The sequence below is a fragment of the Capra hircus genome, chromosome 3 (genome assembly GCF_001704415.2).
Source record: "Capra hircus breed San Clemente chromosome 3, ASM170441v1, whole genome shotgun sequence".
NCBI lineage: Eukaryota > Metazoa > Chordata > Mammalia > Artiodactyla > Bovidae > Capra > Capra hircus.
In genome coordinates, this window is record NC_030810.1 from 53,606,182 (window position 1) to 53,620,952 (window position 14,771).

Below are 14,771 nucleotides of genomic sequence, written 5' to 3' on the forward strand. Positions count from 1 at the left end.
TTACAAGACAGACAGAAGATGGCCGGCAAGATGAAAAAGTCAGTCATGGGGACATGAGCTCTTGCATCTCATCAGAGACCAGCCCAGAGGTTTACTGTCTTACACGATGCATCAGTCACACACAAGGACGTGGCCGCAAGCACAGATCTTTCCTGCAGTCTATCCACTTTATGGGACCGTCCAGAGAAAGTGCAGACCCAGCCAGTGGGCAGCAAGTAAAAAAGCAGTATCTTTTCCAGTGAGGAAACTGAAGAGGAGGTGATCAATTCTAAAGGATCACAGAATGCTTAGAAACGAAAAATGATGGGATTTGTTTCTCCTGAGCAGTCAATATGTGACATTTCCAAAGACCTTAAATTTTCCAGATAAACTGACAGTAAATAAAGCCCTGGAGACTCAGTACCACAGATTAAAAAACTAATTTTTCATATTTGTTTACAATTTTAGCTGTAGAATTCCAGGAATAGCTGATAAATAAAATATTAACACATGAAAGTGTTAGTTACTTGGTCATGTCTGACCCTTAGCAAATCCATGAACTACAGCCTGTCAGACTCCTCTGTCCATGGAATGCTCCAGGCAAGAGTGCTGGAGTGAGTTGCCATTCCCTTCTCCAGGGGATCTTCCCGACCCAGGGATTGAACCTGGGTCTCCTGCAGGGCAAGCAGATTCTTTACCATCTGAGCCACCAGGGAAGTCCATATTAACACATCAAAGAATGAAACAAAAGAAAATTTGTGGAACAAAGTAGTCTAATTATAGAAAAATATTAAATAAATTACTGCACATTCATAAAATGGATGGTACACAGCCATTCACAATGTGTCCTTGAAGAATGTCCAAGGAGAGGCAAAGGGTTGACAACATACTGCAAAATGACAACTGACAACATGTTCTATATGATGTCTATTTTGGAAAAAAATATGAAGAAGACTAGGAGAGTATACATAAAAAGAGAATTTAATGTCTTCACATTTTTTTCTTTTCCAAATGAAAGGGGATTAAACAAGGGGAAATTCTTATTTTCAGAAACAGTCAGTGAGAATATTGTGATCTCTTTATCCCAATATTTTAATAACACACAAAATGAAAAACTGAAATATATTTAGAGCCATTTAGTGCTTGCATTAACAATTTTTCTTTAAGTTATAAAACCAATAGTTCGTCCTAATTTACAGTTTGCTTATACTTTCTGCCAAGTCACACAAGAACAATGTATTTTTGAAAGTCTATTGACATGAACTTATATCCAATGTTGTAGCCTTTCATGCAGTCTTCATACATCACCACATTTAGAAAATGAACTTCATATGCTTGATTCCATAAGTTTTGAAGAAAACCATGATAATGAGTGCCCACAATCCCAGAATAAAACCCCCAGGAGGATGCCAATCCTTCAGCTTTGGTTTCTGCAAAACAAGAATGACATTATAAATTTAACAACAGATAAAGACCAATAGAAAATAGGTAATTCACAGAGTGTGCATTTAAGGGGTAGTAATGTAGATTAAATTAAATGTACTGTTAGCCTTCCCATCTGCAGGTTCCACACATACAAACATGTCCTGTATGTTTCTTTGTGCAGCACAGAAAGGCAGATCAGTCTTCACCATTTACTTGTCATTTCACCAGCTACATTATGATCCTGAAATTGAAGGTCTGTGACTACTGTCTGTTTATGAGTTATATTAATACTTCCTGGATTATGAACCAACACTGTAAGGATAGTTATGAGAATCCTATTCTAGGATGGATTAAAGTGAAAAACTGTAACCTGAAATTTGCGTTCGTCACCATGTAAACTAGATTCCAGAAAGGCTTTTAGTGGTTTCCACAACTTATATTTTGTTTTTTCCTCTACATAACCAGGATACCTAATGCTCTTCACTCAATCTTCAAATTATCACATGGAAAAATAAAAAAGAAAGGAAAGAAAGAAGGAAGGAAGGAAGAGAGGGAAGGAGGGAAAAAACTAAAACAAGTCAAATCTACCAGAAATCAGTAAGGACCAAGCCATTAATTCACTGCCATGATTCTTATAAATTTATGTTTATTATACATGCTTTAAAATATCTAATAATTACCTAATGTATTCAAGATAATAAACTCACTGAAAATATTCCAAAGGATATTTTGATAGAAAGAAATTCTATTTTCTTTTAATTTTATAAATGGAGAAGTTTATGCAAATGCCTGATTTTCAATTAGGTAATCCTTTTCATTTTCTTTTAACAAAGGAAATGAATTACTATATTGAAGTTGCAGTTATCAAAACTTAAAAAAAAACAAATTTTGATAAAGTAACATGTAATTTTTAAATTAAAATGTTTTAGATAATAATTTTGAAGTCATGCTGAGACTAAATAATACTTCAAGAAATTTGCAACAACTGTAATGTGATACAAAAAAAATCAATGATTTCTTTTTTTTCCCTTTTGATGAGAACTCTTAGAATTTACAACTTCCATAAACAATATAAAGCAGTGTTAATTACATTAATCCTACTGCATGTAACACATCTAGTATTTTTTTAATTAATTTATCTTAATTACAGGATAATTACTTTACAAAACTGTGATGGTTTTTGTCATACATCAACATGTATGATAAGCTCAGTGGTTCTCAAACCATTTCAGATGGTTTGTAAGCTCTTGGAACATTGTGAACACTGAAAAATCTTAATTTCAGTAGAAAATCTATAGTAATGAATATAAAATATAGTTATAATAAAGGTAGGTATATAAGTATCATACGCATGTGACATGAAAATACAAGTGAGCGAACTAAATAATCATGATTAACTGCTGTTCAGTTTTTGTCCTGTTTATTCTCTAATAGTCAAACATTGGTAACTCTTGCCAAATGGATGAACAAGCTTAAGATCAAAAATTATTTTTCCACAACTGGGAAATGATTATCTAGTAAAGAGCTATTAACTCAAAAAAAAAAAAATCTTTATTAGTGGAAGCACACCTTTATACAGCAGTCAGAAGACGCTCCCTGGGAATCTACTTTAAAGAGTATTGACTTGGTTGAAGAGATATGATTCAGATTTTCCCCAGTAACTAGGAATCTGATTTATATAGTATTTGAAAATTCACACACACACACACACACACAGAGGTTACTAGGCTATTACTTTTAAAAAGTTAAATAAATATTGTCAAAATCTGGCATTAAACTATGCACTGTAGAAGAGCAGGTTATAATATAGACAACTGTTCTATAAACTAATTTAATGAATTTCAGTGCTAAATGTTCAGGAGATGTGAACCTTCAAGAGTTCAAGAGCCACCTAAAACTTTCAGGTGGTGTTTAAATCAAGTCATGTAAGAAAATGCTGAACATCATTTATGCACTATGATTCATTACAGATTACTGAAATAAATAATCAAGTAGTTAAGAGCAAATCTTACTTCTGCACCTATAGGAATTCTAGTTACTTTTCAATGAGATGGATTCCCTGAAGTTGTGATTTCACCATTACATCTTAAACTCAGAGGGCAGAACCAGTTGCCAGAGATTAGACAACTGTAGCTTCCCAGGTGGCGCTTGCGGTAAAGAGCCTGCCTGCCGATGCAAGAGACATAAGAGACTCGGGTTCGATCCCTGGGCTGGGAGATTCCCTGGAGGAGGGAATGGCACCCCACTCCAGCGTTCTTGAAGAATCCCATGGACAGAGGAGCCTGGTGGGCTACAGTCCATGGATTGCAAAGAATCGGACACGACTGGAGTGACTCAGCATGTAACTTCTTTAGACGTACCTAGCATTTCTCCAGTGTTCTTGCCTGGAGAATCCCAGGGATGGGGGAGCCTGGTGGGCTGCCATCTACGGGGTCACACAGAGTTGGAGACAGCTGAAGCGACTTAGCAGCAACAGCAGCAGCATTTCTCTAAAGATTGGTCCTGATAGTTATTTGAATCTGCTATGTTTAAAACTGTTTCAGAGAATTCTAGAGGCACTGCTTCCTGATCCTTCAACTAAATATGTCCCACATTTAGACCACTGATGCCCAGGAGAGGACAAGAGGAGAAAGCAAAGTGCTAGAACTGTGGTTTGCCAATGGCAAACTCTGACGGCAATAATGGAAGACCAAGAAATGTATGTTATTACTCTGGAAGTATTATGGAATGGTGTATTTATTCACATTACAACACTGTACAAGCTAACAAAAGTAGCAAATCTCAGCCTTTCAAAACTACTATTTGCAGTTGCTCTATTTTTACTGTATATTCATTACATATATTTGACTAACAAAAAAATGGAAAATGAATTATTAACTAAATACAGTTTGGACTCTTAGCTTAGCATGACATCTATGAAGAATCCTGCTAATGCAGCTGCTCCCATTTTCTCAGGAAAGGCACATAAAAAGGCACAGAAAGAGACAACAGCACTCTCTACTAAAATTAACTTAACCTCTGATGAGAAACCTTGGACAGTTTCACTATCTGCAAGTATGGAAACCAGGTCTAGAAACAAATTAATGGTGGCCCAGTTTTCTGAATACTACACAGGATCCAAAAGATTGCTATGCTCTGTGAAATAGGTAATTCTGTCAGCTGAGAAAGGGATTTTAGCTCTCTCCCTTTTTCTGCCTGCTGTTTAAGAGAAACAGTGTTGCCAATGAAGGCGACTTTATGAGGCAGCCAGAGTAGTGCAACTCTTCCCCAACCAATTAATGGCATACTTCTTTCTACATCTATTTAAATATAATTCCCAGTAAAGAGTATATCAGAAAGTAGCGGGTCCTGGCAAAGGGTTACTGCATCCAAGAAGGCACAACATCCAAACAAAAATCTCTGCAAAGACAGGAAAATACAGGAAAAATCCTTTCAATAATATATGTTAAGAAACAATATTTTTTCCACATACTTTATCTTTTTAAAGTGGCCAAAACCCAGGCACACCCAGCACAGCAGCACATGACCCTAGTTTAGTTTACCAAAACCACATCTGATGACTGGCCACCAGTCACTGGGAAATGTTGAACAACTATTCTTCAGATACAGATCTGAAAGGATCCAAAACTAGGTAGATGGTGAGAAACATCCACATGCTCTGTTGGGAGATACTGACAGTATTCTAAGAAAAAGGCAAAAACCAAGGTGAGGTCCATGAGTAAGAACACGCCAACATATGAAGAAGAAATTTCCCGAAGACACAAAGAACATATCTCTGAACAGATTTCATAAAGAACAAAAGAGTAATTTTAGAAAAATTTTATTTGACATGGATTTGAATAAAAATGCACAAGAGGCCAAAACCAAATGAATAGCATAAAGATAAAATAATACAAGATACAGGGACAAAAGGTTGAGGTAAAAAGGCAGCTGGAAGATAGTGTCCTAAGCACCTCTCTGAGTCCTTTATTCACCGAATTGTGGTAGACTAATCACAGAAAAAAAAGGTCCTAAATCCCCATACTTCCTCCCCTGTGTCCATACATTTTGAATATATTGCTTTATGGCAGTTCTCATCAAGAGGTATACTCTACGTCTTTCTTCCATGCCTTGTGACTTCTTTTTGCCAATGGAAAGGAACATAAGCAATGATGTCCTAATTCCATGCTAGCCTCAAGAGGCTTTCTTTGCCTGTTTCTGCTCTCTCTTATACCTCTGCTACCACCATGAGAAACAAACCTAGGCAAGGCTTCTGGAGGTAAAAAAGACATCAGATGGAGACGAACTCAAGTTCTCTAGCCAGCAGCCAGCCACCTCCCAGATGCAGAATTGCCTAGCCAAGACAAGGCTGACCAGAGACTCATGAGGGTGCCCAGCTAAGAACAGAACTGCTTAGCTGAACTCAGCCTGAATCCCTACCCTGAAGACTTATGAGTCAAATAGACAGTTTTAAGCCACTAACTTTTGGCTTATTATTCATCAAAAGCTATGAAATACACCCACTGAGATGACCATTAATATAGAAGGAAAAATCCTGATCCTTTATTATCATAAGAAAATAAAGTTCTCATCTACATACTTTTCAAGTTTCTACAACAATGGTATATATAAAACCAGCATGAAGGGCGGCTAATCAGCTCCTTGTGGATCATGAACTTGATCGAGGTGAGGGAGGTCTGTCAAGATAATCCCCCTGATGTATTCTAGAACAAGAAATTCAGCCCCATTTCACTCATCTGAGCTAAATTTCACTAAGTAAGGACTGCAGCAAACACCTGTTTCCCCTGAACAGTATGTATAGCGGACTCTGTAGAAGTCATGCCACAGTGTCTTCTAGAGGTAAATTTTGTGAATGTTCTTTGCCCCATACCCCTCACTTTAAGGGAGCGGCAGTTATGCTCACTTTTAGCTCTTTCTTGTAGTCTTCCTGGGAAGAGATTGACTCCACTTGTCACCATGCTGGGAACTGCTCCCAAGGAAATAAAGTGGGGGAATCTAGAGACTAATTCACCTCATTTCTCTCTAACCTTCCTCCTCCCTAATACGTGAGCTACTCTAGCTCAAGTCTTGTTCCTTTCCTTTAGAAGTTAGTCAGCAATTCATATTCATTGGATATTGCCCCCACCCAACCCTCTGCTAGAGAAATGTTCATTTCTCCCAGAATCTTGATGTATCTTACATATGGTAAATCTGCAAAGCAATTAATTTAATCTAGGATAATTAAAGATGATTTGTTTTTAACTATAATTTTGCTTCCAACAGAAAATTGACCACTGTTCTACCTTAACCATAATTTTAGTTTTTTTCTGACACAAATGCCCACTATTAATATTGTTAATTAATATCACTCTGGAATTTTTAGCCAATCCAGATGTCAGTTCAAGGAGGAAATAATTTTCATATTTGCAGATTTTACAATTAGGTATCAACAAACTATACAAAATCAACTCTTAGAATTACTGAGAACAAGGAGTTCAGATCTGAGATAAATATAAAAAAATACCCTTCCAATGTGCCAGTAAAAATGAGTTGGAAAACAGAATAGAAACAAATTTTATCCACAATAGCACTAAAAAACATAAAATATCTGGGAATATCCACAGCATGAGGATAAAAATCTCATTTTTTAATGTCATTTTATGAATTTATAAAATCTAATTCTATAAATTCATCTCATATGTTAAAAATCTATATTACTTATAGAGGGGTAAACAGTCCTAAATATCAAAGAGGATACGATAAAGCTAAGCTATAATATTTTTCTGATACAAAATAGAAAAGATCAATGTAACAGAATAGAAAGTAGTTAATCAGCTCAATATCCAACAATTTGGATATTATATTGGATATTATAAAAGAACTATAACAAATCAACAAGCAAGGAAATATTCTTACTGGTCCTCTAACAATGGGTTAACATCTGGAAAAGAAATCAATTTTGCTTCTAAACCAAAACTACAAACCAAAATATACTTCACATGATTAAGAATTAGATGTAAACATATGACATGTAAAAAAAAAATGTTTTCAATTACTTTTGTAAAGTGGCACCCAGGGGTCTATCATAATGGTAGCTATGTTAACGGTACCAGTGGAGAGCAGTTACAAAGGATTTCATTGTGAAGAGCATGCGTCAAAGGGCGGGCAAGCTAAGGGGACTGTCAGTGGGTGGCTATTCAGGAAGGACTTCTTGGATGAGCTGGCCCTTGAACAAGGTGTCATATGTAAGCTGATGGACAGGAGGAGATAACACCCAAGCAGTGACACATGGAACAAAATCATGGTGATGGTAAAAGCCAGGCATTGAAGAGTGATGCCCCAGCCATACTACGCTAGCAGGGGGAAGGTGACAGAAAGAGGTTTGCATCTGCTTTGTTCAATGCCAAACCCACAGGACTCTGGCACTTAGAAAATCCTGATGAAAGAAAGGGTGCAGCTTGAAAGTAGAAAGCATTATGGCCAGGAGGGTCACTCTGTGAATAACCAGTTGCATTCTGGGATCTGAAACAATGCAATGCCTCTGAGAGCTTAGCCAGCAACCACCCACAGGTGAATATGGTAAAAAGAGATAAAATGTCAGACAATCTGCACAGTAAAGGGATTTATAAGTTTAAAAGCAATAAATGGAAATAAAAAGGTGGAGAGATTTTTAAAAGAACTTTTTGAAAAATCGATATTTTATGAAGTGTATAAATCAAACTAAGAGGCAAATAAATGAGAAAATATGACAGAAAGGGGGTTAAATTCAGTACTTTCAGATCTGCCAAAAATGAGTAAGAAAAGACGCACGGATTTATGAACAAATGTTATAGGGAAATGAAAATTTTCACAATAATTACAAATGGCTAATAAAAACCTGAAAACTTTAATTTTTGATCATAAAAGCAAGTTAAAATGTTAATTATTTCTTCCTTGCTTCAAAACTGAATTAGTAAATGTTAATAAGGATGGTCAACTTTTCAAGGAAAGTAATCTATTTATATGTTCAGAAGTCTTTAAAATGTTCATAATTTTTCACTCCTAGAATCTGTTGCACTCCTAGCTAGGCTCTACAGTAAGGAATTCAGAAATGCTGACAAAGGTTTTGCACAAAGATTTTCTTCTTACTGTTATCTACAAAATAAAGATGGGAAACTATATAGATAACATGAGAAATACTGCACATCAACATAATAGTCATCAAGAATGTTCTCAATTTTAATGATTTGGAAAGATGCTTTAGACTGTAATAAGAAAATAAAAGTAAAATGCAAATTGAGTATGAAATATGATCTTATGACAATATTCAAAACAAGGAAACTGAAGTCTGAATACAGTTTCTGAGAAAGAAATAGGATTAGAGGTACTTTGAAACTTTTCTCTACACTTATCTACACTTTTGAAAATATATTTTCTACAATGGATAGGTATTTCTTTAATTATTTTTATGGGGGAAAGAGGAATGCAGAGGAAAAACTTTTAATAAAAGAGTCCACCTAGAAGAATCTTTCTATATTCATCTTTTACAAATTTAGAAGATGTTCTACAATAATACCATTTAGTACATGATATCCTACTTTGAGAAAAAATAACATGAATAGCATGACAGCAACATAATAAAATAAAGTGCTTTTTCAGTATGTATTTAATGATATTTCCAGAGAATAACAATATTGCTATTTTTAAAATAACTATAGGTAATATTTTAGGCATTTTACAATGATTTTACTTACAATCAAATGAGAGATTGGTATAATTATTGCATTTTGTAGTACAGCTGCATTTGAGGTAAGTTCACATTAAAGTATAGCTTGTAATTTCATTTGTGTCCATATTAGAGCTTCTCATAAAATGACTAATTTTATGTAGTTAAGCTACTCTACTGACTGCTATTAAATACACTTTTTTAAAAAACTTTCACAATAGCCATAATACAGAGGTGAAAAGCATATATAAAACATTGCAATGTGTCATGAGCAAACACTTAAAAGCTTAAGGGCTACCTATTATTGAAATGCCTAATATTTCAAATTAAAAAGATAGGTAGCTTAGCAACACTACATTGCCAATTGTGAACAGTGTTCAGTCTCCTCTTTCATGTTTCTAGGAGAACATTAACCACAGAACTTCAAACGGTTAACAGAGAACAGAACTAAGTATTAAAATTATGCAAAAAGAAAAATCGAGGATTTAAAAAATTATACATGTTTACTGGAAAACAAATAGAAAATTTACAATGTTTCAATAAGATTTTTTCCTTAAAATATAATGAGCATATCAGAACAGTTAAAGTATATTTTAAAGAAAAAAAAAAAACAATCCACTAAGGTTACAATTACTTTAGCAAATAATTTAGCTATTTGTTTTCAATCGTTTAATTAGTTGTAGTTTGTTAGTATCTCCAGTCTATCAACATCTTCTGTATAAAATATGATTTGTAATCTTCAAATTATACTTGTAGTATACATCAAATTGTGGTCAGCAGGATTCTAAGAGAGTCCCCTAGATTCCCTCTCACAGGTGTGTGTATGCTGTATAATCGCTTCCCTTTGAGTGTGGACCAGGACTTATGAATATGACGGGATATCACTCCTTTCACTAGGTTACATTATATAACAAAGACAAGGGGATTATGAAGATGTTATTAAGGTCCCTAATCAGTGACCTTCAATTAGTCAAAAAGGAGATTATCCTGGAGAGAGAGACTGACTAATTAGGTGAGCCCTTTGAAAGAGGGTCTAGATATCAGGGACCTAAGTCAAGAGAGACAAACAAGTTCAGTTCAGTTGAATTCATTTGCTTACTCAAGTCTAACTCTTTGCAACTCCATGAACCACAGCATGCCAGGTTTACCTATCCATCACTAACTCCCAGAGTCAACTCAAACCCATGTCTATTGGGTCAGTGATGCCATCCAACCATCTCATCCTTTGTTGTCCCCTTCTCATCCTTTGTTGTCCCCTTCTCCTGCCCTCAATCTTTCCCAGCATCAGGGTCCTTTCAAATGAGTCAGTTCTTAGCATCAGGTGGCCAAAGTATTGGAATTTCAGCTTCAACATCAGTCCTTTCAATGAATATTCATGACTGATTTCCTTTAGGATGGACTGGTTGGATCTCTCTTGCAGTCAGAATACCACAGTTCAAAAGCATCAATTCTACGGCACTCAGCTTTCTTAATAGTCCAACTCTCACATCCCTACATGACCACTGGAAAAACCATAGCTTCGACTAGACAGACCTTTGTTGACAAAGTAATGTCTCTGCTTTTTAATATGCTGTCTAGGTTGGTCATAACTTTCCTTCCAAAGAGTAAGCATCTTTTAATTTCATGGCTGCAATCACCATCTGCAGTGATTTTGCAGCCCAGATAATAAAGTCAGCCATTGTATCCACTGTTTCCTTATCTATTTGCCACAAAGTGATGGGACCAGATGCCATGATCTTCGTTTTCTGAATGTTGAGCTTTAAGCCAACTTTTTCACTCTCCTCTTTCACTTTCATCAAGAGGATCTTTAGTTCTTCTTCACTTTCTGCCATAAGGGTGGTATCATCTGCATATCTGAGGTTATTGATATTTCTCCCGGCAATCTTGATTCCAGCTTGTGCTTCTTCCAGCCCAGCGTTCCTCATGATGTACTCTGAGTATAAGTTAAATAAGCAAGGTGACAATATACAGCCTTGACGTACTCCTTTTCCTATTTGAAACCAGTCTGTTTTTCCATGTCCAGTGCTACCTGTTGCTTCCTGACCTGCACACAGGTTTCTCAAGAGGCAGGTCAGGTGATCTGGTATTCCCATCTCTCTCGGAATTTTCCACAGTTTATTGTGATCCACACAGTCAAAGGCTTTGGCATAGTCAATAAAGCAGAAACAGATGTTTTTCTGGAACTCTCTTGCTTTTTCGATGATCCAGCAGATGTTGGCAATTTGATCTCTGGTTCCTCTGCCTTTTCTAAAACCAGCTTGAACATCTGGAAGTTCACGGTTCACGTATTGCTGAAGCCTGGCTTGGAGAATTTTGAGCATTACTTTCATAGCATGTGAGATGAGTGCAATTGTGCGGTAGTTTGAGCATTCTTTGGCATTGCCTTTCTTTGGAATTGGAATGAAAACTGACCTTTTCCAGTCCTATAGCCACTGCTGATCTGGATCTGCCTAAAACAACTTAAAAGCAATCCTTAAAGGAATCAAACTGATCCTAGAACAAAATCCAGCACTCATTACAAGAATAAAACAAAAATCCAAAATGTAACAGCCAACAACAACAACAACAAAAATAAAACAGCTAGTATCCAATCTTTTAAAAGGACATGAGAAGGAGGAAAATATCACCCAAAGCCAAGATTTAAATTAATCAGTTGAAATAGACCCATATATGAAAAAGATGATGTATTTAGTAGACAGGGCTCTTAAGACAGCTATTATAAATTGCATGTAAAGAAAAACATGATCATATGAGAAAAGAGAATATATAAATAAGATCTATTATAGGATTTCTAGAGATGAAAAATATATATAAGATGAAAGCTACATTGGATGAAATTAAGAGTAGATTAGACACTTTAGCAGAGAACTATTAAGACAGCAAGAGAAGTTACTCAAATGAAGCACAGAAAGAAAAAGAGAAGGGAAAAGAATACACAGAGCCTAAGTTATGCCTATTGTGGCACAGTATTAAGCAGGAACACATTCATGCAACTGGAGTCCTAAATAGGGAGAGACCAAAATATGTTAAACAAATTATGACTGAAATTTTATCAAATTTCATAAGAACTATAAACCACCAAATCCACAAAGCCCAACACCAAGAAACACAGAGAAAGCCACAAAAAGGAACATCATAATCAAAATTCTGAAAAACAGTGGTAGGACTTCCTTGGTGGTCCAGTGGTTAAGAATCCATTCACAAATGCAGTGGATACAGGTTCGATACCTGGTCTGGGAAGATTTCATGTGCCACGGGGCAACTAGGCCCATGTGTCACAACTACTAAAGCCTGCACGCTCTAGAGCCCACGTGCCACAACTTCTGAACCCCTGCGCCCACAGCCCATGTTCTACAAGAGAAACCATCGCAGTGAGAAGCCTGTGCACCACAACTAGAGAAAGCCCAAGCGCAGCACTGAAGACCCAGTACAGCCAAAGTAAACAGATACATTAATTTTTTTAAAAAAAGAAAAGAAAAGCAATGATAGCAAGAACACCTTAAAAGCAGTCATGTAAAAAGAGATTTATTCTTACAGAGAGGAGTTTAAGAAACTACAGCAGATGAGTTAGTCACATGATTATACAAATAAAGTTTTATAAGAACACAGCCACGCTCATTCATTTACATATTGTCTATTGCTGCTTTCACATTACACCAAAGTTCAGTAGTTGCAACAAAGATCAGATACCTAAACTATTTACTATCTGGTCCTTTAAGAAAAAGTGTACTGACCCCTGCTACAGTGGAACAAAGATAAGCATAATTGAAGATGTGCTGTCAGCAACCATGGAATCCAGAAGACAACGGAAAGGCATCTTTAAAGTCCTGAAACAAAATAAATGTTACCTAGATTCTAGGGAAAATGTGCCAAGTGAAAAAAAGTCTTTCAAGGATGAACATGAAATAAAATTTCAGTAAAACAAAACCTTTGAGAATTCAACAGACATTTACTGCAGCAGACCTATACATAACAATATACAAACTTCAGTTCAGTTCAGTCACTCAGTCGTGTCCGACTCTTGGCAACCCCATGAATCGCAGCACGCCAGGCCTCTCTGTCCATCACCAATTCCCAGAGTTCACTCAAACTCACGTCCATCAAGTTGGTGATGCCATCCAGCCATATCATCCTTTGTCATCTCCTTCTTCTCCTGCCCCTAATCCCTCCCAGCATCAGAGTCTTTTCCAATGAGTCAACTCTTCGCATGAGATGGCCAAAGTACTGGAGTTTCAGCATTGGCATCATTCCCTCCAAAGAAATCCCAGGACTGATCTCCTTCAGAATGGACTGGTTGGATCTCCTTGCAGTCCAAGGGACTCTCAAGAGTCTTCTCCAACACCACAGTTCAAAAGCATCAATTCTTCGGCACTCAGCTTTCTTCACAGTCCAACTCTCACATTCATACATGACCACTGGAAAAACCATAGCCTTGACTAGATGGACCTTTGTTGGCAGAGTAATGTCTCTGCTTTTCAATATGCTATCTAGGTTGGTCATAACTTTTCTTCCACGGAGTGAGCGTCTTTTAATTTCATGGGTGCAGTCACCATCTGCAATGATTTTGCAGCCCCCCAAAATAAAGTCTGACACTGTTTCCACTGTTTCCCCAACTATTTCCCATGAAGTGATGGGGCCAGATGCCATGATCTTCGTTAGCAATACACAAAGTGGTATATCAAATACTTATACTATAAGGTATACCTACAGCAGACCTATAATACAAGAAATGTTAAGAGAAGTTCTTCAGGCAGAACGAAAATTATACCAGAGGGAAATACAGACTTCCACAAATGAAAGAGGAGAGATCAAAATGGTAAACTGGTAAACAAATATATAAAAATATTTTCTTCATTCAAAAATTTCCTTAAAAGATAATTGACTGTTTAAAGTTAAAATGACAATATATTGTGTGGCTCATAAAGATGTAGAATCAAAACATATAACAACAACAGCACAAAGAATGGAAGGGAGAAACTGAGAACATAGCATTATAAAGTTCTTATGCTGTACATAAAATAATATACTATTTAAAGTTCGTGTTTAGTCACTCAGTCATGTCCAGCTCTTTGCAACCCCACGGACTGTACCCCACCAGGCTCCTCTGTCTATGGGATTTTCCAGGCAAGAATATTGGAGTGGGTTGCCATTTCCTTCTCCAGGCGATCTTCCTGACCCTGGAATCGAACTGGGGTCTCCTGCATTGCAGGTGGACTCTTTTACAGCTGAGCTACCAGGGAAGCCTCAAGAAGGTGACTACCAGGGAAGTCAACTATTTAAAGTAGACTGTATTAAATTAAAGATGTGTATTATAAATCCTAGACTAACAACACTAATAAGGTGGATTCACTTAATAAACCAAAAGTGGAGTTAAAATGGCATCCTACAAACTCAACAGAAAACAGAAAAAGAAAAGGAACTGAAAACAGAAGGAGTAAATATAAAACAAACAGCATTACAGCAGACCTAAATCCTGCTAGCCTGGTAGCCAATCAGGCTCCTCCGTCCATGGGATTTTCCAGGCAAGAGTGTTGGAGCGGATTGCCGTTTCCTTCTCCAGGGGATCTTCCCGACCCAGGAATTGAACCCGGGTCTCCTGCATTGTGGGTAGATGCTTTACCATCTGAGCCACCAGGGAAGCTTGATCTAAATCCATCCAGATTTAAATTCCATTTAACTACTA

General features: G+C 36.6%; 1 protein-coding gene across 1 annotated transcript in view; it reads right to left on the reverse strand.

The window, feature by feature from the left end:
• The window catches only part of PIGK (phosphatidylinositol glycan anchor biosynthesis class K), a 155,729-nt gene continuing 141,900 nt past the window's right edge, over positions 943–14,771 (reverse strand). The window contains exon 11 of the mRNA XM_005678232.2: positions 943–1,409. Coding sequence (XP_005678289.1) covers positions 1,293–1,409 — 117 coding nt within the window. The 3' untranslated portion in view covers positions 943–1,292. The remainder of the gene's footprint in view (positions 1,410–14,771) is intronic.